The 25,906-nt window shown below is 44.0% G+C and overlaps 1 protein-coding gene and 1 pseudogene across 3 annotated transcripts in view; one reads left to right on the forward strand and one right to left on the reverse strand.

The window, feature by feature from the left end:
- The first annotated feature begins 6,242 nt into the window (after positions 1 to 6,242).
- Positions 6,243 to 7,247, forward strand: LOC109866213 (toll-like receptor 5; annotated as a pseudogene).
- A 5,004-nt stretch (positions 7,248 to 12,251) lies between these two features.
- The window catches only part of LOC109866515 (protein dispatched homolog 1), a 73,484-nt gene continuing 59,829 nt past the window's right edge, over positions 12,252 to 25,906 (reverse strand). For all 3 annotated transcript variants that reach the window (XM_031800470.1, XM_020455221.2, XM_031800469.1), the window contains 6 exons: positions 19,198 to 19,227; positions 18,683 to 18,806; positions 18,352 to 18,479; positions 17,551 to 17,648; positions 17,341 to 17,438; positions 12,252 to 17,087 (listed from right to left, as the gene is read on the reverse strand). In XM_031800470.1, the coding sequence (XP_031656330.1) occupies positions 13,485 to 17,087; positions 17,341 to 17,438; positions 17,551 to 17,648; positions 18,352 to 18,479; positions 18,683 to 18,806; positions 19,198 to 19,227 (4,081 nt within the window). In that variant the 3' untranslated portion in view covers positions 12,252 to 13,484. The remainder of the gene's footprint in view (positions 17,088 to 17,340; positions 17,439 to 17,550; positions 17,649 to 18,351; positions 18,480 to 18,682; positions 18,807 to 19,197; positions 19,228 to 25,906) is intronic.

Consider the following 25,906-nt stretch of genomic DNA (forward strand, 5'->3'; position numbering starts at 1 on the left):
TAATAATATCCATACCACACCAAACCTTCACAAAAGTTGCTTACTTTTGATATTACCCTAATAAAGTTACGTCAGTGTTTATCGGGAAAAAACGAACAGGGTATTATATTGCAGCATTAAATTCATTACCAACAAAGGCATACCCAACAAATGACAGCAATTGGCTAATGCTATTTATTTTTACAACATTTTTACTTTTAACCTTAAACTAAATATGGAGCACAAAATTAAATAAAGAACTTAATTTAGCCCATTAAACCTTCTCAACTAAATGAAACAAAACACCTTTTGCATAGGCTATTTAAATTATTAAATGTTCCTACAATAATACTAAACATAATAAAAATGATGACTTACAATAGTAATATGACTAAACAATTGATAATAAATACAAAAATAAATACATGAAAGATAGAAAATTGCATCAAACCTCACACAGTCCATTTGGCCGCGCCAACGTTCTTTGTCCACTAAAAACACTTGTCCAAAAGATATTCCCCTTGTCGGCTTCTTTTCACTATACTCTTTGTCCTCAAACTTTTGTCTTACCTAAATAACAAAAACTATTCCATCTAACTAATCAATAGTAGCCTAGGCCAGGGTTAATTGCACATACTCAAGAAAATTATATCTGACCGAATTTAGGACCTGGACACGATCGGATTCAGGACATTTATTGGGACCTCTTCGTCTGCAGACAGGGTATCACGGCTCTCTGTATCCAAGGACAGAAAACATCACAAAGAAACAGGCAGCATTATACTCAAATTAGACAGCACTGAATATTATGTTACTATATCTCTTTTTCCTAAATTTTTCACTCTAGGGACTGAAACTGTAGAATATTTTCATAACGTCCTCCCACAAAGGTACCTGCTCCAGAGTAGCCTACTCTCCCTTCTCTGGCAGCTGGAACTGCTAGCTAATCCTTTCATCCTCTCCCATGGCTGTTAGCTAGCTACCTACGTTAGCTATAAATGCATTTTGATTTACAATGATAAATACATCAAGATAGCTAGCTAAGTAGCCTAACATGAAGTTAGCTAGCTAGCAATATTCCATTATTTTGGCTAACGTAAACTCACCCCATTCCGTACAAATGTGCGCAACCACAACATTCAAACGAGGCTACAAAGAAAACGAATGGGACTGTAACGACTGTGTTGACCTCAAAATCGGGGGGGGTGAACTCGGTTTCTATTCAAGTGTGATCGACATAGTAATGGCTCTATAGTATTGGAGAAAAGTTGAAAAAAATGGACCCTCCGTTACACTCCAGTGTTAATCTGCAAAATTGTAATTATTCGCCTACCTCCTCATGCCTTTTGCGCACAATGTATATAGACTCCCCCTTTTTTTTCTACTGTGTTATTGACTTGTTAATTGTTTACTCCATGTGTAACTCTGTGTTGTCTGTTCACACTGCTATGCTTTATCTTGGCCAGGTCGCAGTTGCAAATGAGAACTTGTTCTCAACTAGCCTACCTGGTTAAATAAAGGTGAAATTAAAAATTAAAAATAAAACATCTAGACGTGTCATGTCGTAACGTACAGCACGCATAAAGAAACTATTTCTGTCTTACAATCTCTCTCCACCAGGTGTAGCACTTCTCTCATCCTTTAAAAGAAGAAGAAGAAGAAATGGACTGTGATGGGACAGTGATGGGGTAAGGGGGGATACCTAGTAATTTTTTGCATCTTCATCGCATGCGATCATCATTCTCAAAGCCGCTGTTTACTTCTAAGATCACTTTAGCACCGCCCTAAAAACCCGATTCAATTCGACACAAACCTTCAAATAGGTATGTAATGACACATTATATAAACTCTTTATAGTGTTTTATTTACATTTTAGAGGCGATAAGGTGATAAGTTGGACAGATCGAGTGAAAAAAAGCTATTTTCCCACACAACATCTCTCCTTCTCACTATCACGCATTAGTTTCGCTTCCCTGCCCGCCATTTTTAAAAAGACCCGACGGGGCTCATTGCCTGCTTGAATTATGCAGAAACGGGCAGCGTTTAGGTCATGTAATTGATTCTGTTGGAAAGGGGAGAAATTGTGCTTTACAATGGTATTGACATTACAGATGATCTGGAAGTATTACGTTTTGGGTCGCTAAAATAAGGGCAATTGTACGGACCAAGGCGATGTACGGGTTTACGTTAGCTATACGGTATGTAATGTTAGGTCATTTGAATTAGCCTGCACACATAGTTCCTGTAGCTATCATTTTCAAAAATATATGTAAGTACTTGAATAGGTTCTCCCACTCCTACTGCTGAAGTGAAAGCCATCCTCACTTTTGGGAATGCTGCTTTTTAGTTAGCTTTGCGACAGTATCAAAAATACATTTTGGATTGTTCTTATTTTCCTCAATTAAGTTGGAAAAATAGGATGATCGAGCAGCAGTAGGGGCTCTTCGATACTGCACGGTACTGTCTTTCCAAGCTAGTCAGAAGACTTCCAGTTCAGAGCTTAGGTATTTTCTGTATACCAGGGAGCTAGTTTCTTATGAGAAATGTTTTTAGTTTTTAGGGGTGCAACTGCATCTAGGGTATTGCGCAGTTAGGTGGTTGGTTAACTGATTTTGTCCTCTGAAGTCCTTGGGTAGGCAGAGGGAGTCTGGAAGGGCATCAAGGAATCTTTGTGTTGTCTGTGAATTTATAGCACAACTTTTGATGCTCCTTGGTTGGAGTTTGAGCAGATTATTTGTTGCAATTGCAAACATAATAAAATGGTGGTCCAATAGTCCAGGATTATGAGGAAAAACATTAAGATCCACAACATTTATTCCATGGGACAAAACTAGGTCCAGCGTATGACTGTGACAGTGAGTAGGTCCAGAGACAGGTTGGACAAAACCCACTGAGTCGATGATGGCTCCGAAAGCCTTTTAGAGTGGGTCTGTGGACTTTTCCATGTGAATATTAAAGTCACCAAAAATGTGAATATTATCTGCTATGACTACAAGGTCTGATAGGAATTCAGGGAACTCAATGAGGAACGCTGTATATGGCCCAGGAGGCCTGTAAACAGTAGCTATATTGAGTAGGCTGCATAGATTTCATGACTAGAAGCTCAAAAGACGAAAACGTCATTTCTTTTGTTGTAAATTGAAATTTGCTATCGTAAATGTTAGTAACACCTCCGCCTTTGCGGGATGCACGGGGGATATGGTCACTAGTGTAACCAGGAGGTGAGGCCTCATTTAACACAATAAATTAATCAGGCCAAACACATCAAGATTATGATCAGTGATTAGTTCATTGACTATAATTGCCTTTGAAGTATGGAATCTAACATTAAGTAGCCCTATTTTGAGATGTGAGGTATCACGATCTCTTTCAAAAATGACAGGAATGGAGGAGGTCTTTATCCTAGTGAGATTGCTAAGGCGAACACCGCCATATCTTATCACAGCACTGGCAAACCATGGTTAACCGACTCCCTGACCAAGATGGTTGACCTTTATCAGAATGGTCCACGGCCATTCTAGTATTCTAATTCCAAATTTATGGGAGTGGGTCTTTAAGTAGCCCAGGTTATTGGATTGTATACTACTATTGAGTTTTGAGACAAGTTCCCCTGGTTCTACACATTTAATTAGCATAATGTGTAATAGCAATGTAATGCATTGAAAGCTACAGAATTTCGATTGGACATGATGAACTTCTACAACTTTGCAATGTCAGCTCATTGGTGGTCTGTAAAGCACAAATGTTGCCGTTATTTGGGAAATTGACAACATGTTGACACAGAGGGAATTTTTTTTTCCCCTTTGTGTTTCAAGAGGACGGTTTGAACTTGTAAGACCACTGAACTATAAAAACTGAATTTGAAGTCAGTCAGATGATTGTGTAATTAACTCTCAAACATGGTTGCATAAGAACATTTCAGTCAGTTTCAGGGGAGGAGTTAATGAAAAACGGTGCTTGGAGTTACAGTATCTGCGACGGGAGTAGCCTATCCGGTAAACAGGCTCACAGGCTCAACGCATATTTAGGTAAGCCACAACTATTACCTTTAGCTTACTGTTTACTCTTAGTGCATAATTGTGTGTAGTTGTTGATAGATACCAGAGAACATTGTTTTGGGTGTCGTAGTTAGATTATAGGCCTATGCCTACTTGAATGGTTACATTGCCCAAAGACACCTTTACTCATTGATGTACCAGTCTGCAACAATTGCTGTCATATTAAGACCTCACAGTTCTTTAGATGACAACTTTATTAAATGTCAAATAATTGTAGCCTCATTAAGTACATTTAAAGGGGGAAACCAGGATTGGTAGGCCTACATCCATTTTCTGATTCTTGAAGAACATACTGTATTTTAGAAATTACTCACAAGTTTAGTTGTCTCAGAACCCCAAATAAATAGCTTCAAAACATGGTTAAAACTGTAATTACAATGTCATTGATGGTCAGTCCTTGCATTCATAGTACCCTCTATTTGAGAGTGGTTACATTTCTCCAGCCCCATCCCTCAGTTGTTTGCCAGTTTTTGAATCTCAGATTGCCCCTTTAAAACAATTTTACTGGCCACATAATAGGTCTCATGATAATCGTTTAGCCACATCAAACGAGGCCATAGTTATATTGCCCCTAGGCACTCTCTTGTGACACCTGACTAGAGTAAGGCTGTGTACCCAGCACACAAATAAAGTCTTTTCATTATCAGATTGGGACAGAAACTGTGAACTATGGATATTTCAAAGAGACAGTTAAATGTGAATTCGCTATAGCCAAGGATGTCTCATCTGAAGCGGATACTCTTAAGACTGATACAGCCAACAAATTAATTTATGGACTGTAGCCCTGTAATATCATAACAATCATTTAAATTATTTTGTAATAATTTGCATTATTTTCTACTTCTGTCAGGGGGATGATGAGGAACCTTATACTGCTGGCTATCTTTGGAGTCTATCTGCAGGTGGTGAAATACACCCCAACATGTCCACTATATGGCTCTATAGCAGCTTGCACCAGCCAGTCTCTCTGCTGCCTCCAGACATTACCATTGTGTATATGAGTGGAAACTACAGTGAGATCAATGAGACATCCTTCTCTGGGCTTGAAGGATTAAAAGGAACTGGACCTCAGTTGGCAACGAGTAAATTGGCTTATTGTAAGAACTAACACCTTTCAAAGGCTGGCAAACTTGGCAAAGCTCTATTTAGGACATAACTCAGGTTTACAGATTGAACCAAATGGGTTTGAGGGACTGTCGAACCTGAACTCTCTCTCTAAATAATTGTGACCTGACTGAATCTGTGTTACAAGGTGACTATCTCAGACCACTGGTCTCCTTGGTATCACTAGATCTGTATGGTAACCAGATGAAAGGAATTCAACCTGCACTGTTCTTTGTGAACATGACAGATTTCCAAAAGCTAAATGTTGCCCTAAACAGGATGAAAAGCTTATGTGAAGTTGATTTGCTTGGCTTTCAAGGCAAACACTTTCAGCTACTTGACTTGAGCAGCATCCAACTGAATAGTATGACTCAATGTGGCTTTGACTGGGAAATATGCTGAAATCCCTTATGGAACATGTCCATGGAGATACTTGACTTACCGTCCAATGGATTCAATGTGGACAAGGCAAAACTGTTTTTCAGTGCAATCCGAGGGACCAAAACTCCCCATCTTATTCTGGAACACAGCACCATGGGGAAATAATTTTGTTTCAGCGACGTCAAAGACCCAGACAGGAAAACATTGAGGGCTTCAAGAATAGTGGCGTCAAGATTCTAGATTTGTCCAAATGCTTTATTTTTACTTTGCAATATGCAGTATTCAGTCCACTGAGAGAGGTACAGGACATAACAATAGCCCAAAACAAAATGAACAAGATTGAGTTTTTGGGCCTTCTACAATGGCTGAACCTGTCACACAATCTTATAGGGGAAATCTATTCTTACACATTTGAAAATCTACCCAGTATTTTAGAACTAGACTTATCTTACAACCATATTGGTGCATTGGGATATCAGGCATTTACAGGACTTCCACACCTGCAAGTCCTTGATCTTACAGAAAACTTTTTTCGTGATCTAGGTACAAATGGTTACCTTGCACCACTCCCAAACATCCAACTTCTTCGTTTGACTGATAATAAGATCACATCCTTAGAAGGACTCGCTGGCTTTGCTGATAGTACGATCATACTTAATATTCAAAACAACAGGTTAACTCATTTAGAGGATGTATATATACATTGTTTTAGCTAAATTAATGCACAATAAGCTTCTCTGGTATGGTAACAACTTCAAAAAGTGGTGCACCTTTAACAATAATATTTCAGTGCCAGCTGTGAACTATTTAAAGCTGCTTGAGCTAAGGAACATTGCTCTGCAGGTGATATGGGCACGGGGAGAGTGTTTGCATGTTTTTGAAAATCTTGGCAACCTTTTTAGTCTGGATTTAAGCTTGAACTCCCTGCAGGCTCTCCCAGATGGTATATTTAAAGGCCTGATCTCTCTGGAAGAGATGAGATCTCCACTTCAACTTCCTCACATACCTCCAACCAGACATTTTCCCAGAGACTCTCAAAACACTTCACCTCTCTTACAATTCCTGGCCTCTCCTGACCCAGCCGCTTTCCATTCTCTCAGCTGGATCAACCTGTATAGGAATCGATTCCACGATTCCACTGTGACTGCGGCCTGGAGGACTTTCTGACGTGGCTGAACAGGACTAACGTGCCTTTTCTGGATCAGCTGGATCAGCTGGATGAATTCAGCTGTGATTTTTCCTCAAATCTCCATGGCATCAGCCTGTTGAATTACATCAGTCATATCGTGTGAGTAGAATGACGAGGGGCTGGTTCAGGAGCTGAGGCTCTCGCTCTTCGTCTGCTCAGCCCTGATCACCGTCGGAACGATTGTTTTAGCCCTGTCTCCGTGGATACCTCTTCGAAGTTTACAAAAAGGTGATCGCCAGGATCCTGGAGGGCCCTAGTAAGGATCATCCTGCTGATGGGCCCCGGTAGGATGCTTACTTATGCTTCAGCAACAACGAATACAAGTGGGTAGAAACTGCCCTGTTGACGAAGCTTGACTTTCAGTTGGCGGAGTGCAACATCCTCCACTGCTGCTTCGAGGCCAGAGACTTCATCCCAGGTGAAGATCACCTGTCCAACATCAGGGACTCCATATGGGGGAGCAGGAAGACTGTGTGTATCGTGTCTAAAGAGTTCCTTAAGGACGGCTGGTGCCTGGAGGCCTGTGGCAATTAACACCACACATGTTTAGACCTCTATTTTCAAGGACCCTAGAACTCAATTTAAAAAGATTAGCAAATATTTACCAAGTAAATAAACTGCAGGTCTCCCCTTTCAAGTTATTTCAGGGATACGTAATATTTGTGGAACACAGGCGCACGCCGGTCAGATTACCCTCACAAGAAAATGTAATAAACACTGCCCCCTAACCATAGCCAATATTTGGCCTCTGTTAAAACAAATATAATATACCTTCCGTGCAAGCTGAAGTGAAATCCATTGACTGGAGTGGCCAATCTACAGTGAGCTGCCCTGGTGTATGAAGGCACCCATGGTGGAGACCTAAGACCAGGGAACACAGAACATCCAGTCTGGGTCGTATGAAGCCCATCAGTTCAGTATAACAGGAGCTCTCATGCGAATCCCTCTAACGCCTCACTTTCCCCCTTGGTGGTTAATCTTACGCAATGTGTTTTTAAGGGTTTGCTTGTAGGTTTGTATGGTGTTTGTGTGTATGGGATTTGGGAGGGCGGGGGTGGGCAGATACATAGGGGCAATTCCACGAGAACGGAATTACGCTGAGACTCGGATATTTTACTTTAAAATGTATGCCAAGTTAAGAACCTAAGTCAGTGTAATTCTGTTACCATGGAATTGCCCATATCAAAACAGAGGTCAGTAGTGACGTACAGTGGTACCTTTGATTTGTATCTCTATTTCAGAAGGGTAAGGGAAAATAATATTGAAACATTTCCATTTAAAGCCACAGAGGCCTGTTTCTTCCAGTTTTCTGTACTTGCTGACTGCAGAAACATTTAGGCACTGGTAGTCTACCCAACCCAGGTTAGAGGCCCTGTGGTAGTAAAGGAGTTGATGGAGCATCTACAGTCAACTTCTCTGAGTGCTGTCTGTCCTCGGAGAGAAAGACGGGCCTGAGTGGCCATCAAGAGCATGGAGTTTTAATAGAGCATAACTGCTTTCCCATCTACCCTTGGGGCTCCGGCTGTAAGTGTTTGGTACAGGGACGTATCTTATGTTTCCGCCAGAGGATCAGCCTTCACATTCCAGAAAGGAAAGGAAAGGAAAGGCAGGGAAGGGGAGAGGACCTATTTCCCAATTGACCCTTCGGAAACAGGTGTTTTCTGCACTTGAAACACTGGTGTAGCCTTGCCAGCATGAGGAGAGAGAGAGAGCAGAGGGATAAAGGATTAGGATATTATTCCTGCCTCCGTCACCTGTTTTTCTAGCTATATCTCACCTACAGTTTAAAGTTCTACATTATTCAAGTTATCTCCCCTGGTAGACGCTTCCTACGAGACTGCAAGAGCAGCCAACTTTATGAAAATAAGTGCATTTTTGATACTAGGAAGTTTATATACAGTGCCTTGCAAAAGTATTCATCCCCCTTGGCATTTTTTCCTATTTTGTTGCATTACAACCTGTAATTTAAATGTATTTTTTACTTGGATTTCATGTAACGGACATACACAAAATAGTCCAAATTGGTGAAGTGAAATGAAAAAATGAAGAAAAAAAAAACAGAAAGTGGTGTGCGCATATGTATTCACCCCCTTTGCTATGAAGCCCCTAAATAAGATCTGTTGCAACCAATTACCTTCAGAAGTCAAATAATTAGATAAATAAAGTCCACCTGTGTGCAATGTAAATGTCACACGATCTTAGTATATATACACCTGTTCTGAAAGGCCCCAGAGTCTGCAACACCACTAAGCAAGGGGTACCACCAAGCAAGTGGCACCATGAAGACCAAGGAGCTCTCCAAACAAAAGAACTCTGATGATCTTTGCCTGATAAATGGTTACATTGTAACCGGGGGTTGACACCTCATTACTCAGGAAGAAGGCCTTCAGACTACTCAGTCTATATCATGAAGGTCTAGCCGTTCGTCTGTATACTCCAAATATTAGGCAGAGAATGATGTGTGATAAACCTACAGGTAAGTACCAAAATAATGGAAACACTTGAGTAAATGAGGGATACACAGTATATTGAAAGCAGGTTCTTCTACACAGGTGTGGTTCCTGAGTTAATTAAAGATGCATTATGCAGAATGTGCTCCGCCATTTGCTAATAGTTTGCCTAATTTCAGTTTTTGACAAAACAAGCAAGTACAGTGACAGTGTTTTCCACCATCATCAACAAAACACCAAATTATGGAATTCCTTGTGGAATGCTGTCGCATCTCTCAAATAGAGTTCCAGACACTTGTGGAATCTATGCCAAGGTGCATTGAAGCTATTCTGTCTCGCGATGGCCCCACGCCCTACTAAAACACTATGTTGGTGTTTCCTTTATTTTGGCAGTTACCTGTATATTGCCATGACTTGGGTTGATTTAACCTGGTATTTCATTGTGCACAGCATCAGCAAAGATCATCAGAGTTCTTGCTGCACAGCTGTACCCTGAAGTTCACCTTACATAGCTTACAGTGGCTTGCTAAAGTCTTCATCCCCCTTGGCATTTTTCTTATTTTGTTGCCTTTCAACCTGGAATTAAAATGTATATTTTTTGGGGGGGGGTGTATCATTTGATTTACACATCATGCCCCACTTTGTAGATGCAAAATATGTTTTATTGTGAAACAAACAAGAAATAAGACAAAAAACGGAAAACTTGAGCGTGTGTAACTATTCACCCCCCCAAAGTTAATACTTTGTAGAGACACCTTTTGCAGCAGTTACAGCTGCAAGTCTCTTGGGGTTTGTCTCTATAAGCGTGGCACATCTAGCCACTGGGATGTTTGCAAATTCTTCAAGGAAAAACTGCTCCAGCTCCTTCAAGTTCTGCTGGTGTACAGCAATATTTATGTCATACCACAGATTTCCAATTGGATTAAGGTCTGAGCTTTGACTAGGCCATTCCAAGACATGAAATGTTTCCCCTTAAATCACTTGAGTGTTGCTTTAACAGTATGCTTAGGGTCATTGTCATGCTGGAAGGTGAACCTCCGTCCCAGTCTCAAATCTCTGGAAGACTGAAACAGGTTTCCCTCAAGAATTTCCCTGTATTTAGCACCATCCATCATTCCTTCAATTCTGACCAGTTTCCCAGTCCCTGCGGATGAAAAACATCCCCACTGCATGATGCTGCCACCACCATGCTTCACTGTGTGGATGGTGTTCTCCGGGTGATGAGAGGTGTTGGGTTTGCGCCAGACAGCGTTTTACCTGATGACCAGAAAGCTCAATTTTAGTCTCATCTGACCAGAGTACCTTCTTTCATATGTTTGGGGAGTCTGCTTTGCAGCTCCTTCAGAGTTATCTTTGGTGTTTTTGTTGCCTCTGATGCCCTCCCTGCCTGGTCCATGAGTTTTGGTAGGTTCCATATTTTTTATAACGGATTTAATGGTGCTCCATGGGATATTCAAAGTAAAAAAAAAAATTATAACCCAACCCTGATCTATACTGTATACTATACAGTTAACTTTCTGAGACAAGTGTTTCAATTTGTACCATCTACACTACATGACAAAACGTATGTGGACATCTGCTCGTTGAACATCTCATTCCAAAATTATGGGCATTAATATGGAGTCGGTCCCCCCTTTGCTGCTATAACAGCCTCCACTCTTATGGGAAGGCTTTCCACTAGATATTGGAACATTGCTGCGGGGACTTGTTTCCATTCAGCCACAAGAGAATTAGTGAGATCGGGCACTGATGTTGGACGATTAGACCTGACTTGCAGTTGGTGTTCCAATTCATCTCAAAGGTGTTTGATGGGATTGAGGTCAGGGTCCTGTGCATGCCAGTCAATTTCTTCCACACCAATCTCTACAAACCATTTCTGTATGGACCTTGCTTTGTGAACAAGGACATTGCCATGCTGAAACAGGAAAGGGCCTTCCCCAAACTGTTGCCACAAAGTTGGACGCACAGAATTGTCTAGAATGTAATTGTATGCTGTAGCGTTAAGATTTCCCTGGAACTAAGGGGCCTCGCGCAAACCATGAAAAACAGCCCCAGATCATTATTCCTCCTCCATCAAACTTCACAGTTGGCACTATGCATTGGGGCAGGTAGCGTTCTCCTCGCATCTGCCAAACACAGATTAGTCTGTTGGACTGCCAGATGATGAAGCATGATTCATCACTCCAGAGGGTTTCCACTGCTCCAGAACCCAATGGCAGTGAGCTTTACACCACTCCAGCCAACGCTTAGTATTGCATATGGTGATCTTTGGCTTGTGTGCGGCTGCTCGGTCATGGAAACCCATTTAATGTACTTGATTGTATACACCTGTCAGCAACAGGTGTGGCTGAAATAGCCTAATCTACTCATTTGAAGGGGTATCCACATACTTTTGTATAACAGTGTATCTTTCTTGTAGTTTTCTCCTTACACAGGAGACATGTCATTTTGAAAAGCTTCCAGGTAGCGCGAGGTGAGAGGTTCGAACAGTCACACCTATGATTGACCTAAAATCCCATCTGCATCCCTCAGTAATTGGCAAGGTTGAACAGGGATAGGGATATGTATTAGCTGGAACTAGAGCTAAGAAATGTCCATGCCTAGTTCCTGTATGACCCTTGCCTGAGAGTGTGCAAGAGAGAGCGAGTGAAGGGAGTAATTAGAGAGGACTTAGCAGTCGCTAGAGGAATTTCTCCTCGCTCACAATATGTCATAGTTTTATTGTACCCCTAATCAAAGTTAAGAGTTGCTGCTGATCTTTGTTTTTGAGAGGGTGATTGTGTCAGAGACTAAGGGGAGATGGGCTACAGTGCCAGCTTGGTGTCTCTCTCACAGATAATTACAGGCGTCTGGTAGCCTACAATACAAGTTCCGAGCTGCGCATCTGACACTAATTCAAGACTGAAAGTGTAATTAGAAATCTGTATGCCGTGCTGTAGTGAGTCATACTGCCTGCAGAGCCCGGTCTAATGTATATGTTTGCTCTGTAGCAGAAGGTTTGGCCAGGATCTTGGACCACCAGGGAAACCTGTTAGAAGGGGGGATGGATGGCAGGAGCCAGAAGAGCAAATAAAACACAGGATTCGTGAATGAATGGAATTCGTAAATGAATAGGATACTTTTTATTGGACGGAGTTAACAAAGGGCAGCCAAAGATTCTGAGAAAGGTAATAAAATAGCATGTCATTGATATGTTACAAGATCAAATGATGAGACCCATATGTGTTATACTATTGTTGGGTTTCAGAGTTTATCTTTGAAATTCATGCCCTTTTCACATACGTCCTTGGTCACTGTTAGAAAATGACTCTGTGGATGGTCTATAACAGGGTTCCCCAACTGGGAATTTGGCATGGGGATGGTTTTATCCCCCCGCCCACACCAGAAAATCAGCTCCAAGTGATTTTATTTTTGGAAATATGTTGTCAAGTATTCCAACGCATAATAGAGAGATGTGATTATATGCAAATGTAAGCAAGGTTTCAAATGATTGTGTTTTAGTCAAATATATATCTGTTTGGGCTCCTTGCGGTCAATCTGCAGTCTACAAATAATTTGTAATTATGTTCCGGTCCCCTGACCATCCGCTCAATATTTTATTTTTATCTAGTTGAGGATCCCTGCTGTAGGACGTCAGCATTTCTCATAGACTCATAGACAGTGTATGACCAGCTTGGAATGTGATGCAGGATCTTGAGGAGTGGAGATTAGAAATCAAACGTCTGTGTGATGTATGAGAGCCCAGCACAGCACTGTGGCCTCAGGCCAGACAGAGCAAATCTTCACAAGGCGCCAGCGGGAGTGAGACAATGAAACAGGTGTACCATTTGTTATTCCAAACCATGCCCTTTGAACAAAACCTTGAGATACTTTCATTTCATACTATAGGAGCTGTGGGGAAAAAAACAGACAATTGGGTTCAAATTACTTTATAATCATACAGTACATCTTTCATATTGGACCGAGACGCATCTGGCAACGTGAAACAGACGTCTAACTAAGAAGGCCTGTGGTTCTTAGAGAATAAAGTATAATGGTTCACCTTTCCTTAGACATGTTAGAGCTCCATAAACACACCACATATTTACTGTGTACTCAAAAACAGTACATCTGACTGATCAAACCAATTTTATCTGCACAGTAGATACAGTAATCACAGAACATATAGGACCATACTTTTAGATGAAAGACATGAGGCACTTGGTCTATGAAATATACCAAGCACTTTAATTGCACAGGGACACTGCACATTATAGCTTGATATGACAAATGTTTACTCTTTAGATATAGTCTTTCAGAATTATCTTATAAGTTTATTTGCTGTCAACATAAACTTTCAGATAAGGGTTTTGAATTTATTGCAAGAGCAGGCACATTGACTTCAGCTTTTGGCACATTAAACTCGACAGAATTGCACTTTACTTTCAAAGTTCTGTTAAAACAGTAGAGTTTCTTAGGAGAGGCTGAGGATGCCCTCTCCTTTTTGGGCTTCTGTTTGCACTTTTCAACACTTTCTTCCTGTGTGATGGGAGTAGTACTAGTTTCAAGCTTCTCCTGGTTGCTGGGCATCTTATGACAAGCGCCTTTTTGCGTTGTGGTGGACACATGATTATCCACGCTTGGAGCGTTTACCGTTCCATGGTTGGCCCTGCAGCAGCCTTGGTGTGTGTGGGCTAACGTGCAGCCCAGAGGAGAGGCAGGAGGACCTTGAGTCTGAGCTGGGGTGTTAGGACTGTCACCAGGGCCAGAGGACCCTCCAGTCCGGTGTGAATCCTCCAGCCCAGATGGGTCTGGGGCAGAGCTCTGGTCCCTGGGGAGGCCACCCAGGACGGGGACAGTGTGAACACAGTAGCTTCTGAGGTGGCAGCTGTGAGGGCCCTGTCTGGGCATCCTGCCCGGGGTGCAGTGGTGGAAGTGGGATGGGGGACAGTGTACATAGTTCATACGGCAATCTATGGGTTTGTAGACGGCGTCCAGAGTGGATAGGAAGTTCTGGCCTTTGTTGGCATGGCTGCCTGTGAGGGGGAACTGAGGAGTGGGGCATGGGGAGTCCTGGGTTGTTTGAGTGCATGGGTGGGGAGTCCACTGCATACCCATAGACTGCTGAGGAGGAGGGGGGTCCCCACATGTGCAGGTTGTGTTATGAGAGTACTGGCATTTGGATCTGGGTTTAGTAGCCAGTGTGCCCAGTCCCTTTTCAGAGCAGGGCCCTCTGCCGGGCTCTGCCTTGCTCTTAAAGGGGATGTGTGTGCAGAGGGCAGAGTGGGGGGCTATTCCATTATAGAGCTGGGTGCACGTCTCCTGTTCCTCTGCAGGTTTCTCCTCATTCCTAGGGTTTGAAGCTAATGGTTCCAGCTCGTAATGCTCATGCTCCACCTCTCCTCCTCGACTGTCCAGTTGGTACTTGGTGCCATGCTTGCCCTGGGGCGAGGGGACGTTGGTGGTGCCCTCTTTGAAAGCCTGGCACTGAAACCTCTTGGGCAGGGGGATCTGTCCACAGGTGCCCTGGGGGCCCAGGCAACGGCACATGCACTGGAAGAAGAAGGTGGCGAAGGCCCAACTGATGCACATGATAAGCATCATGAAGGTGCCCAGCTGGGTGTAGGCCAGCACCGTGGATGGCATCATCATCGCCCCGGCGACAAACGTGGTGAGTGCCGCCATGGCAATAGCGGAACCCATCCGGCCGAGGGAGAAGACGACTTTCCCCTCGCGGTCGGGGTCAGGGGCGAGGCGATAAGCGACTCCATAGTGCACCGCGAAGTCCACCGACAGACCCACCGCCACTGAGATGGTGACTGACTCCAGCACGTTGAGCTCCCAGCCCAATAGAACCAGCGAGCCCACCGTGACGAAGATGGTGCCCGCGATGGAGAGGATGGCGTAGAGGCTGATGATGATGTTCCAGGTGGTGAGGAGCATGACCACGAAGGCCACCACCACGGACAATGCCATGGCGATAAGAGTGCCATCCGATAGGCTGTCCTGCAGGTCGTAGAACTCCAGGTTGCTGACGAACCAGCCGTAATTCAGCCCGGCCGGGGCGCTCTTCAGCTCCTCCTGGATCCAGGTGTCCACCTCATGGTAGAACTGGTGCATCTTCTCGTAGGCCAGTGTGAACAGGTAGGTGCTCTGGAACTCCAGGACGATGGCCCGGATGGTGTCGTTGATGTCGAAGCGAGGCCCGGGGGTCTTACTGTCCAGGTGGAAGCTGGTGCTGCGGTCCAGCTCCATGATGGCCCTCTTGATGCACAGCTCAAAGATTTCCTGCTTGTAGGGGAATGTTGACTGGCTGCAGCAAGGGTAGACCGAGGCCTCTTCACAGTCCCGGTTCTCCATCCACTGCTTAAAGGTCTCAATGAAGCAGCTGGTGAAGTCCTGCTCCTCCGACTGGAACACAAAGCTCTGGTTCCTTAGCCTCTGGCAGAAGTTGAGGATCCACAGCTGGGAGGCTGGGCTGGCGATGTTGAAGGTGTTGTCCAGCATAAGTTTGCCTTTGTTCTTAGGGTTGAGGGGGTCCCCATTGTCCAAGGGGGTGACCCCCCAGATGATGGTGATGGGCATGTGCAGGTCCTCCCCATGGTGGACTCTCTCAAACATGAACAGTTTCTTGTACTCTGCGTCGTAACGCTCAAAGGGGTGGGAGGAGCGGAACACCTTGAACTCTGAGAGCTCCAGGGAGGGCAGCTTCATCTTGGGGTTGACACACACCACGTACGCCCCTCCCACTGTGAAGGCCAGGAACCAGAAGAGCCAGAGGTAGCGCAACTTGATCACGATGCAGGGCAGCACCTTCTCAAAGAAGATTCGGGAGGCCTCGGAGATGGTGAACAGGCACTTGCTGGCCTTCTGGCACAGGTTGGCCCAGAGAGTGCAGAACCCACTCTGCTGTGGGGTAGGTTGAGAGCAGGTGAAGATGTTGGGCAGGTAACGCTCATGGAGCACCACCACGGCCGGCAGCCAGGTCACCATCAGTATGTAGTTAACCAAGATGGCCGTGCCGGCGTAAACGCCAAAACAACGGATTGCGGTGATGTTGCTAACGTAGTTGGCGTAGAAGGCGGCAGCCGTGGTAAAGCTGGTGACGAACATGGAGAGGGCGGCGTGCTGCAGAGTGATGCTCACGGTCTCCGACAGCTCAGCGTTGGGCTTGTCGAACTTGGTGTAGTTCCACACGTCACAGAGGACAAAGGCGTCGTCTGCCCCGATGCCCACCAGGATGATGAGGGCCGTGAGGTTCATGAAGGGGAAGAACTCAAAGTCGAACACCATGCGGTACAGGAAGTAGGACACGATCAGGGAGCTGATGATGGCGATCATGGTCATCAGGGTGATGAACACAGATCGGGTGTACACACACATGACAAACAGCACAATCACTATGGCTATGGCTGGATACACGGTATCCGTCAGTAGGTAGTCCTGGAACAGATTGTGTTTGATACCGAACTCAATCCCCGTGATGGTGGTGATGCCGTCCGAGCAGTTCCAGTTCTCAAAGTTGTCCAGGTAAATGTTCATCATGGTCTCCCCTTTCTCTGTGGGGGAGAACAGCATGCCATGTTTCAGGACAGGGATAAGGTAGTCGGTGTTCTTTGGGCTCATAAAGTCTTTGTCCACCAGGAAGTGGAAGATCTGGTAAACGGCGTTGTACTTGGTGCACTTGCGGGGGACGATGGTGCACTTGGACTGGTCCTTCCTGCGCGTGGTCATGTCCCAGCAGTCGGGGCCCAGTGTTCCGTTATGGTAGTATTTAGCGCAGGAGCGCAGGATCTTGAGGGTGTGTGACACGTCGCGCTCTGTGATCTTCTGGCAGGAGGACTTGTTGGTGAGGATGGCTACGTAGTTACCCAGGGTCCAGCTGGGGCAGCAGGAGGCGTCGGTGGTGCGCTGGCACAGGCTCCAGTACTGGGGATGGGAGCGCACCTCGGGACAACACAATACAACAAGATATAAGAACAGAGTCTGACTAGAACATAACTATTGACCCAAGGAGACCATAACAGGAGACAAGGCCAATATATCAGTTGGGTTAGTTCCAGCCTGAGGCAGCATAGACTCCCAACATACCATTTCTAATATGATGGGGCTTAGTTCAGGCATTTAAAAATCATTAACATGGCACAATTTGACATGAGCAAACGCTGAGGCACATCATCAACAGTGCTGTTCCACTTACCCGTGTATTGTCCAAACTGCACATGGATTTAATTGCTTGTATATTCCAAAGGTTCTTCCCCTCTGCAGATGTGAATACTAATCTGGAGTATCTGTCACCTGCACATACATTAAGAGCATCCGGTTAGCATTTCATCGTAGTCAAACATTCAGTCAGTCAAACACTTACTAGACAAACACTTGAAACAGGAGAAGCATGATGAGTTTGTACCTGGGACATCACAGAAGAAACTGTCTTTACTGAAGTCCCAGTCAGCTTGTCTTTTATCTCTGTCAAAGTGATCTTCAGCCCACCTGTCCTCTTGGTGACTGGAATACAAAAGTAATGGTGTGATTGCACTGTTAACACTTCATACATTACAATGAAGTTTCCTATCAATTCTGAAGATCCACATGACAGAACGAGACTGAATCCGCATAAAGCACAGCAGAGATTTGCACATGGTAACCAAAGAGTACTGAAAGGTCATTCTTAAAACAAACTAAGGAAACGGGTTTAGACCGACCCATTTAAGCGATTACAAAGCCAGTGATTATATCATAATCGGTGAAGTGATCACTATCAGATTGCAATCTTTATTTTTCTAATCATTATAATAGCCAGATCATTGTGATGAGTAGAGGTTTCAGGGACACATCATCTGAAAGAGACATTCTTCCTTTAATCAAGGGTCTGTCAGAGGAGACTGAGGCCATGGCAGAATGATGCAGAGAGTCCTGTTGACAGGCCTGACCCTGGAGCCTCCCCCTCCCCAGTGATCAAGATGAGTAATGGAGATGGGCCGAGGGTTGAACAATCTCCCCCACCAATCCTCTTGCAGGATGGGATTGAGATTTAGTGTGTGTGCTTGTCTGTTTCTGTCTGTCAGCAGGATACATCACTCCATTTCATGGCCTGAGGCCTGATCCTGACCAGTCCCCTTCATCAGGGATGTTGAATCAATACATGGGTCACTAAAGGGTTAGAAAGATGACATTAAATGGACAGGATCTGTGAGTTCGGCTTTGTTACCTTTTCGCCTGCTCATCGGCATACTTGAATGGGTAGTTAGCTAGGGTTGCTTTGTACCCTGTGTTTTTCACCATGTTATTCCATGTGACTAATCGCTGGCCTATGGCCGTGCCTCGTGGCTCAAATCCCTGAAGAAACAGACAAACAGAGGACATCTATTTATTAGTTCACCAGGAAATTGACCTTTGACATATTGGACTCTTCACATGCACTCAATATAATGATTTTGGTGTGTCAGAAACACTAGGTTTTCAATCTTGATCAAAATAAAGACCAGTATTTTCTATGGAGAAAGTTTTGTGCCTTCCTCCGATTGGCATGGCCTACTCACCAGTAAGGGGTCTGAGAAGTCTGGCAGGTCTGGCACCAGAATACCCACCAGGGCACACACCACGATGAGGACTGTACACACCCCCAGCACCACCACTGGCCAATCAGCAATCAGCTCTGCATAGCTGGAGATGAAGGTCAGGTATTGATTAAACACAAAGCTGATGGCTTTATAACTATACAAATATTATATGTACTGATAACCAAACAGAAAAGAGAAGGGTACACTAGTAGAATATCCAAAAGAGTATAAGGTGCTCATTGAAACGTCATGTAGATATTTAAGTATATTCAGTGTTCTGACTTGATGGAAACTCAGTGGAAGGCATGTCTTGTAGAGGAACATGTGAGGTGGTTAGCAGGTTCCAGGCACAGAGAGCCCTTTCCACATCGATAACTGTGATGATTCACTACACAAGAATGACAGCTCGGCAGGGTTTTGATGGACTCAAGGAGAGCGAGAGAAGAGCTTTCGTAATAAAATAAAAACAGATAATTATTTTTGGCAGATCTTACCTTTTTGGGAACCGAAAAGGCCTTGCAGGGCTGAAAAACAAAAGAGAGATAAATCAGATTTACATTTAGAAGTCAAAGCAAAATCCAATCAGAACCAGATTTGCCTCGGCATCCGTGCAGGGGGAATATGTTTCTTCACGAAAGGTTTTTGAGCAGCAATGCAGCACACACCTTGTGTGGAACCACTAGCTCTATTCAAACTTACATACCCTCAGGGGACAGCGACCTCTTTTTGGTGAACTTTTGGTTTTCATTAAATAATAATAATGTATTCAAAAACCACACACAAATGTAGTGCCTGAAGAATCTCTGACACTAACCGGTTTAGACAAGAGTAACATCAATATCAATCTCTTTTAGGCCTGTTTTTGTGTTTCTAGCCTACAAAGCCCCACACAGTGCTGCAGTGCATGAAGAGGACTAGAGTCCCATTAGTGTGATATCTCTTGTGCCATAAACACAGACAGAGAGGATCAGCACTGGGCTCCCCGTTGCCAAAAGAAGCTTTCAGCGGCTCTGGATGTGTCTGGACTTCCCATCAGCACCTTCCCAGATCAGTGGGAAGCCTACGGACTGCAGAGTGCAAGCACAGGGGGAATCAGATACGGCCACCGGATCACACAGGGCCCTGGACAGATAAGAGCAAGGCCAGGAGCGTGAGGATATGGGGAGAGGAGGGAGGGAGGGTAGAGGTGGGGCGGAGATAGGGCTGGGCAATATAGCCAAAAGAATTGGAAGATAATTTTGTTTTTGAATAATAAAAGCTCTACATTTGCTTTATGAGTAGTGAATGATCCCAGGGTATCAACACAAACATTCTCAGTGATTTCAATGGGTCTTTCTCCATTCTGATTGTTTTATACTGTTCAAATCAACTTTATCCAAAAATAATTTCAAGAATTTTCATACATTTCTGTATTTGCTGTACTCATTTGAGATCATTTCCACACTGCCACGTACGGATACACGATATGGGCAAACAATCTAGGCCTAATTTTTAACCAAATGTTGCAAATACTATTTGACACTTTTGGAATCATGGAAATAAATCTAATCAAATCAAAGTTCATTTGTTATGTGCACCGAATATTGTAAATAAACCAGTTAGTCAGGCTGATTGAGGCAGTATGTACATGTAGACATGGTTAAAGTGACTATGCATATATGATGAACAGAGAGAACCAGTAGCGTAAAAGAGGGGTTGGCGTGTGGCGGGGACACAATGCAGATAGCCCGGATAGCCAATGTGCGGGAGCACTGGTTGGTCGGCCCAAATGAGGTAGTATGTACATGAATGTCTAGTTAAAGTGACCATGCATATAAGATAAACAGAGTGTAGCAGCAGCGTAAAAAGAGGGTTTGGGGGGGGGGGGGGCACAATGCAAACACAATGCAAATAGTCTGGGTAGCCATTTGATTACCTGTTCAGGAGTCTTATGGCTTGGGGGTAAAAACTGTTGAGAAGCCTTTTTGTCCTAGACTTGGCACTCCGGTACCACTAGTAGAGAGAACAGTCTATGACTGGGGTGGCTGGGGTCTTTGACAATTTTTAGGGCCTTCCTCTGACACCGCCTGGTGTAGAGGTCCTGGATGGCAGGCAGCTTAGCTCCAGTGATGTACTGGGCCGTACGGACTACCCTCTGTAGTGCTTTGCGGTCAGAGGCCGAGCAATTGCTGTACCAGGCAGTGACGCAACCAATGCTCTCGATGTTGCAGCTGTAGAACCTTTTGAGGATCTCAGAACCCATGCCAAATCTTTTCAGTTTCCTGAGGGGGTTATAGGCTTTGTCGTGCCCTCTTCAAGACTGTCTTGGTGTGTTTGGACCATTCTAGTTTGTTGTTGATGTGGAACTTGAAGCTCTCAACCTGCTCCACTACAGCCCCGTCGATGAGAATGGGGGCGTGCTCGGTCCTCCTTTTCCTGTAGTCCACAATCATCTCCTTAGTCTTGGTTACATTGAGGGATAGGTTGTTATTCTGGCACCACATGGCCAGGTCTCTGACCTCCTCCCTATAGGCTGTCTCATCGTTGTCGGTGATCGGGCCTAACACTGTTGTGTCGTCTGCAAACTTAATGATGGTGTTGGAGTCGTGCCTGGCCATGCAGTCGTGGGTGAACAGGGAGTACAGGAGGGGACTGAGCATGCACCCCTGTGGAGCTCCAGTGTTGAGGATCAGCGTGGCAGATGTGTTGCTACCTACCCTCACCACCTGGGGTGGCCCGTCAGGAAGTCCAGGATCCAGTTGCAGAGGAAGGTGTTTAGTTCCAGGATCCTTAGCTTAGTGATGAGCTTTGAGGGTACTATGGTGTTGAACGCTGAGCTCTAGTCACTGAATAGCATTCTCACATAAGTGTACCTTTTGTCCAGGTGGGAAAGGGTAGTGTGGAGTGCAATATAGATTGCATCATCAGTGGATCTGTTTGGGCGGTATGCAAATTAGAGTGAGTCTAGGGTTTCTGGGATAATGGTGTTGATGTGAGCCATTACCAACCTTTCAAAGCACTTCATGGCTACGGACGTGAGCGCTACGGGTCTGAAGTCAGGGTCTGTAGGCAGGTTGCCTTTGTGATCTTGGGCACAGGGACTATGGTGGTCTGCTTGAAACATGTTGGTATTACAGACTCAATCAGGGACATGTTGAAAATGTCAGTGAAGACACCTGCCAGTTGGTCAGCACATGCCCGGAGCACACGTCCTGGTAATCCGTCTGGCCCCGCAGCCTTGTGTATGTTGACCTGTTTAAAGGTCTTACTCATGTCGGCTACGGAGAGTGTGATCACACAGTGATCCGGAACAGCTGATGCTCTCATGCATGCCATTGTGTTGCTTGCCTCGAAGCGAGCATAGAAGTGATTTAGCTCGTCTGGTAGGCTCGTGTCACTGGGCAGCTCGCAACTGTGCTTCCCTTTGTAGTCTGTAATAGTTTGCAAGCCCTGCCACATAAGACCACCGACTCCGACGCTTTAGTATGATTCAATCTTAGCCCTATATTGACAATTTGCCTGTTTGATGGTTCATCGCAAGGCATAGCAGGATTTCTTTTAAGCTTCCAGGTTAGAGTCCCACACCTTGAAAGCGGCAGCTTTACCCTTTAGCTCAGTGCGAATGTTGCATGTAATCAATGGCTTCTGGTTGGGGTATGTACGTACAGTCACTGTGGGGACGACGTCCTAGATGCACTTATTGATAAAGCCAGTGACTGATGTGGTGTACTCCTCAATGCCATCGGAAGAATCCCGGAACATGTTCCATGCTGTGCTAGCAAAACAGTCCTGAAGTTTAGCATCTGCTTCATCTGTCAAATTTTTTATAGACCGAGTCACTGGTATTTCCTGCTTTAATTTTTGCTTGTAAGCAGGAATCAGGAGGATAGAGTTGTTGTCGGATTTACCAAATGGAGGGCGAGGGAGAGCTTTGTACATGTCTCTGTGTGTGGAGTACAGGTGATCTAGAATTTTTTCCCTCTGGTTGCACATTTAACATGTTGATAAATATTTAGTAGAACTAATTTAAGTTTCCCTGCATTAAAGTCTTTGGCCACTAGGAGCGCCGCCTCTGGGTGAGTGGTTTCCTGTTTGCTTATTTCCTTATACAGCTTCCTTATACAGAGTGCGGTCTTAGTGCCAGCATATGTCTGTGGTGGTAAATAAACAGCCACGAAAAGTATGGCTGAAAACTCTCTAGGCAAGTAGTGTGGCCTGCAATTTATCACACTATACTAGCAAAATCTAGAAACTTCCTTAGATTTTGTGCACCAGCTTTTGTTTACAAATATGCACAACCCCCCCCCCCCCCCCGTCTTGTGTTGTTCTATCTTGCCGGTGCAGCGTATATCCCGCTAGCTGAATATTAATGTCGTCATTCAGCCATGATTCGGTGAAACAGGATATTACAGTTTTTGATGTCCCGTTGGTAGGACCTCAGTACCTCGTCTAATTTATTGTCCAATGATTCCAAGTTGGCGAGTAGTATTGACCGTAGTGGCAGCTTTCCCAGTCGCCTTCTCAGGGTCCTGACCAGGCATCCGGCTCTTTGTGTTCTGTACCTGCGTCGTTTCCTCTTGCAAATAACGGGGATGTCGGTCCTGTGGGGTGTTTGGAGAATGTCTTGTGTGTCGTCTTTGTTGTAGAAAAAAACTTTCTCTAATCCGAGGTGAGTGATCGCTGTCCTGATATCCAGAAGCTCTTTTTTTTTTGCCATAAGATACAGTTGCAGAAACATTATGTACAAAATAAGTTACAAATAACACGAAAAACCCCCACATAATAGCACATTGGGATACTGATTTCTTCTGGCGCCATTTTATCATAATAAATAAAACCATAAATAACCATAACAAATAACAATAAATAAATAATAAATGAATAATAAATAAATAACAATAAATAAAACAATTATTCTTATTCTATAGTTAGAATACAGTGCCCAAATTTTCTTACGTTATTCTAAAATGGATTAAATAAAATAAAAAATCCTCAGCAATCTACACACAATAACAGATAACGACAAAGCGAAAACTGTTTTTTAGAAATGTTACCAAATGTATTAAACCTAGAAAACAGAAATACCTTATTTATATAAGTATTCAGACCCTTTGCTATGAGACTCGAAATGTAGCTTAGGTGCATCCTGTTTCCATTGATAATCCTTGAGATGTTTCTACAAATTGATTGGAGTCCACCTGTGGTAAATTCAATTGATTGGACATGACTTGGAAAGGCACACAACTGTCTATAAAAAGGTCCCAGAGTTGACCGTGCATGTCACAGCGAAAACCAAGTCGAAGGAATTGTCCGTAGAGGATTATGGATTGTGTTGAGGCACAGATATGGGGAAGGGTACCAAAACAATTATGCAGGATTGAAGGTCCCCAAGAACAAAGTTCCCTCTATCATTCTTAAATGGAATAAGTTTGGAACCTAACGTTGGCTGCCCGGCTAAACTGAACAATCGTGGGAGAAGGGCCTTGGTCACAGAGGTTACCAAGAGCCCGATGGACACTCAGATAGAGCTCCAGAATTCCTCTGTGGAGATGGGACAATCAGGTCTTTATGGTAGAGTGGCCAGATGGAAGCCACTCCTCAGTAAAAAAGGCACATGACAGCCTGCTCGGAGTTTGCCAAAAGGCAAACAAGATTCTCTGGTCTGATGAAACCAAGTTTGAACTCTTCGGCCTGAATGCCAAGCGTCATGTTCGGAGGAAACCTGGCACCATCCCTACGGTGACGCATGGTGGTGGAAGCATCGTACTGTGGGGCTGTTTTTCAGAGGCAGGGACTGGGAGACTAGTCAGGATCAAAGGAAAGATGAACAGAGCAAAGTACTGAGAGATCCTTGATGAAAACCTGCTCCAGAGTGCTCAGAACCTCAGACTGTGTGCCAAGATTCACCTTCCAACAGAACAACGACCCTAAGCACACTGCCAAGACAGCGCAGGAGTGGCTTCGAGACAAGTCTCAGAATTTCCTTGAGTGGCCCAGCCAGACCCTGGACTTGAACCCGATCGAACATCTCTGGAGAGACCTGAAAATAGCTGTGCAGCAACGCTCCCCATCTAACCTGACAGAGCTTGACAGGTTCTGCAGAGAAGACCTAAGAAGACTCAAGGCTGAAGCCTGTAGTCGCTGCTAAAGGTGCTTCAACAAAGTACTGAGTAAAGGGTCTGAATACTTATGTAAATGCAATATTTCAGAGTTTGTTTTATTTGTTTTATTCCTTTTTCATTATGGGGTATTGTGTGTATATTGAGGAATAAAAAACAATTTAAATCAATTTTAGAATAAGGCTGTAACGTTACAAAATGTGGAAAGAGTTAAGGGATGTGATAATTTTCTGAAGGCACTGTATAATAGTGGGCACTTTGAATACAGTGTTAGAAATGACAACGAATGAAAATGCCAGAGAGGAGTTATTGTGACAGGGTAGGAACCAAAGTGTTGACAAGTGTTTCCTAGGGATCCTATAATCTTTGGCTACATTGACTGTTTTGTCTTAGCTACTTCATGTAGCTAACATATTGTTTTGTCACGTATTCCTCTTTGATTTTAAAGATACTGTTGCACAAACAACATGCTGATTTAGGTCTACACCATCACTGGTATCATCAGGCTGTACAGCTAATTCTGTTTGCTCTGACTCGGTACATTTATTAGCTAGCCATTAGCCTTAGTGGCTACAATTAGTGGCTAACAAGATTTAGGCCCGACTTGCTAAGAAAATACAAACTAGCTGTTTGCAAATGTAAGAAACACAAACTAATAGTGTAATTATAGAACGCTAGTGAGTTTAAATTAAGAAGCATAGTGAAAACTGCATCGTTGTCATCAACATTGTTGCAATCGCTGCATTGACCATGATGACTTAATGAAAGTGTCTTGTGATCGAGGAACAACAAATCTGTTCCTTGAATGATGGGGCGGCGCTAGGACTGTGTGGAAAGTGGCATGGAGAGAGATGACTCAAGTAGCGAAGTAAACTACAAAAATTGACATTACATATGGCGTATCACATTTAACAAACCAAACATTCAAATACCGTTATAGAAAGTAAAGTAAAAACCCAAACCGGTCCGTGCATCAATACCGGTATATCGTAAAATACAGTGTACCGCCCAGCCCTAGGTGGAGATGTCTTCATATGCCATAAAAAACGAGTGTACAAAACATTAGAAACATGACCAGGTGAATGTAGGTGAAAGCTATGATCCC

Source organism: Oncorhynchus kisutch, linkage group LG21, assembly GCF_002021735.2.
Source record: "Oncorhynchus kisutch isolate 150728-3 linkage group LG21, Okis_V2, whole genome shotgun sequence".
NCBI lineage: Eukaryota > Metazoa > Chordata > Actinopteri > Salmoniformes > Salmonidae > Oncorhynchus > Oncorhynchus kisutch.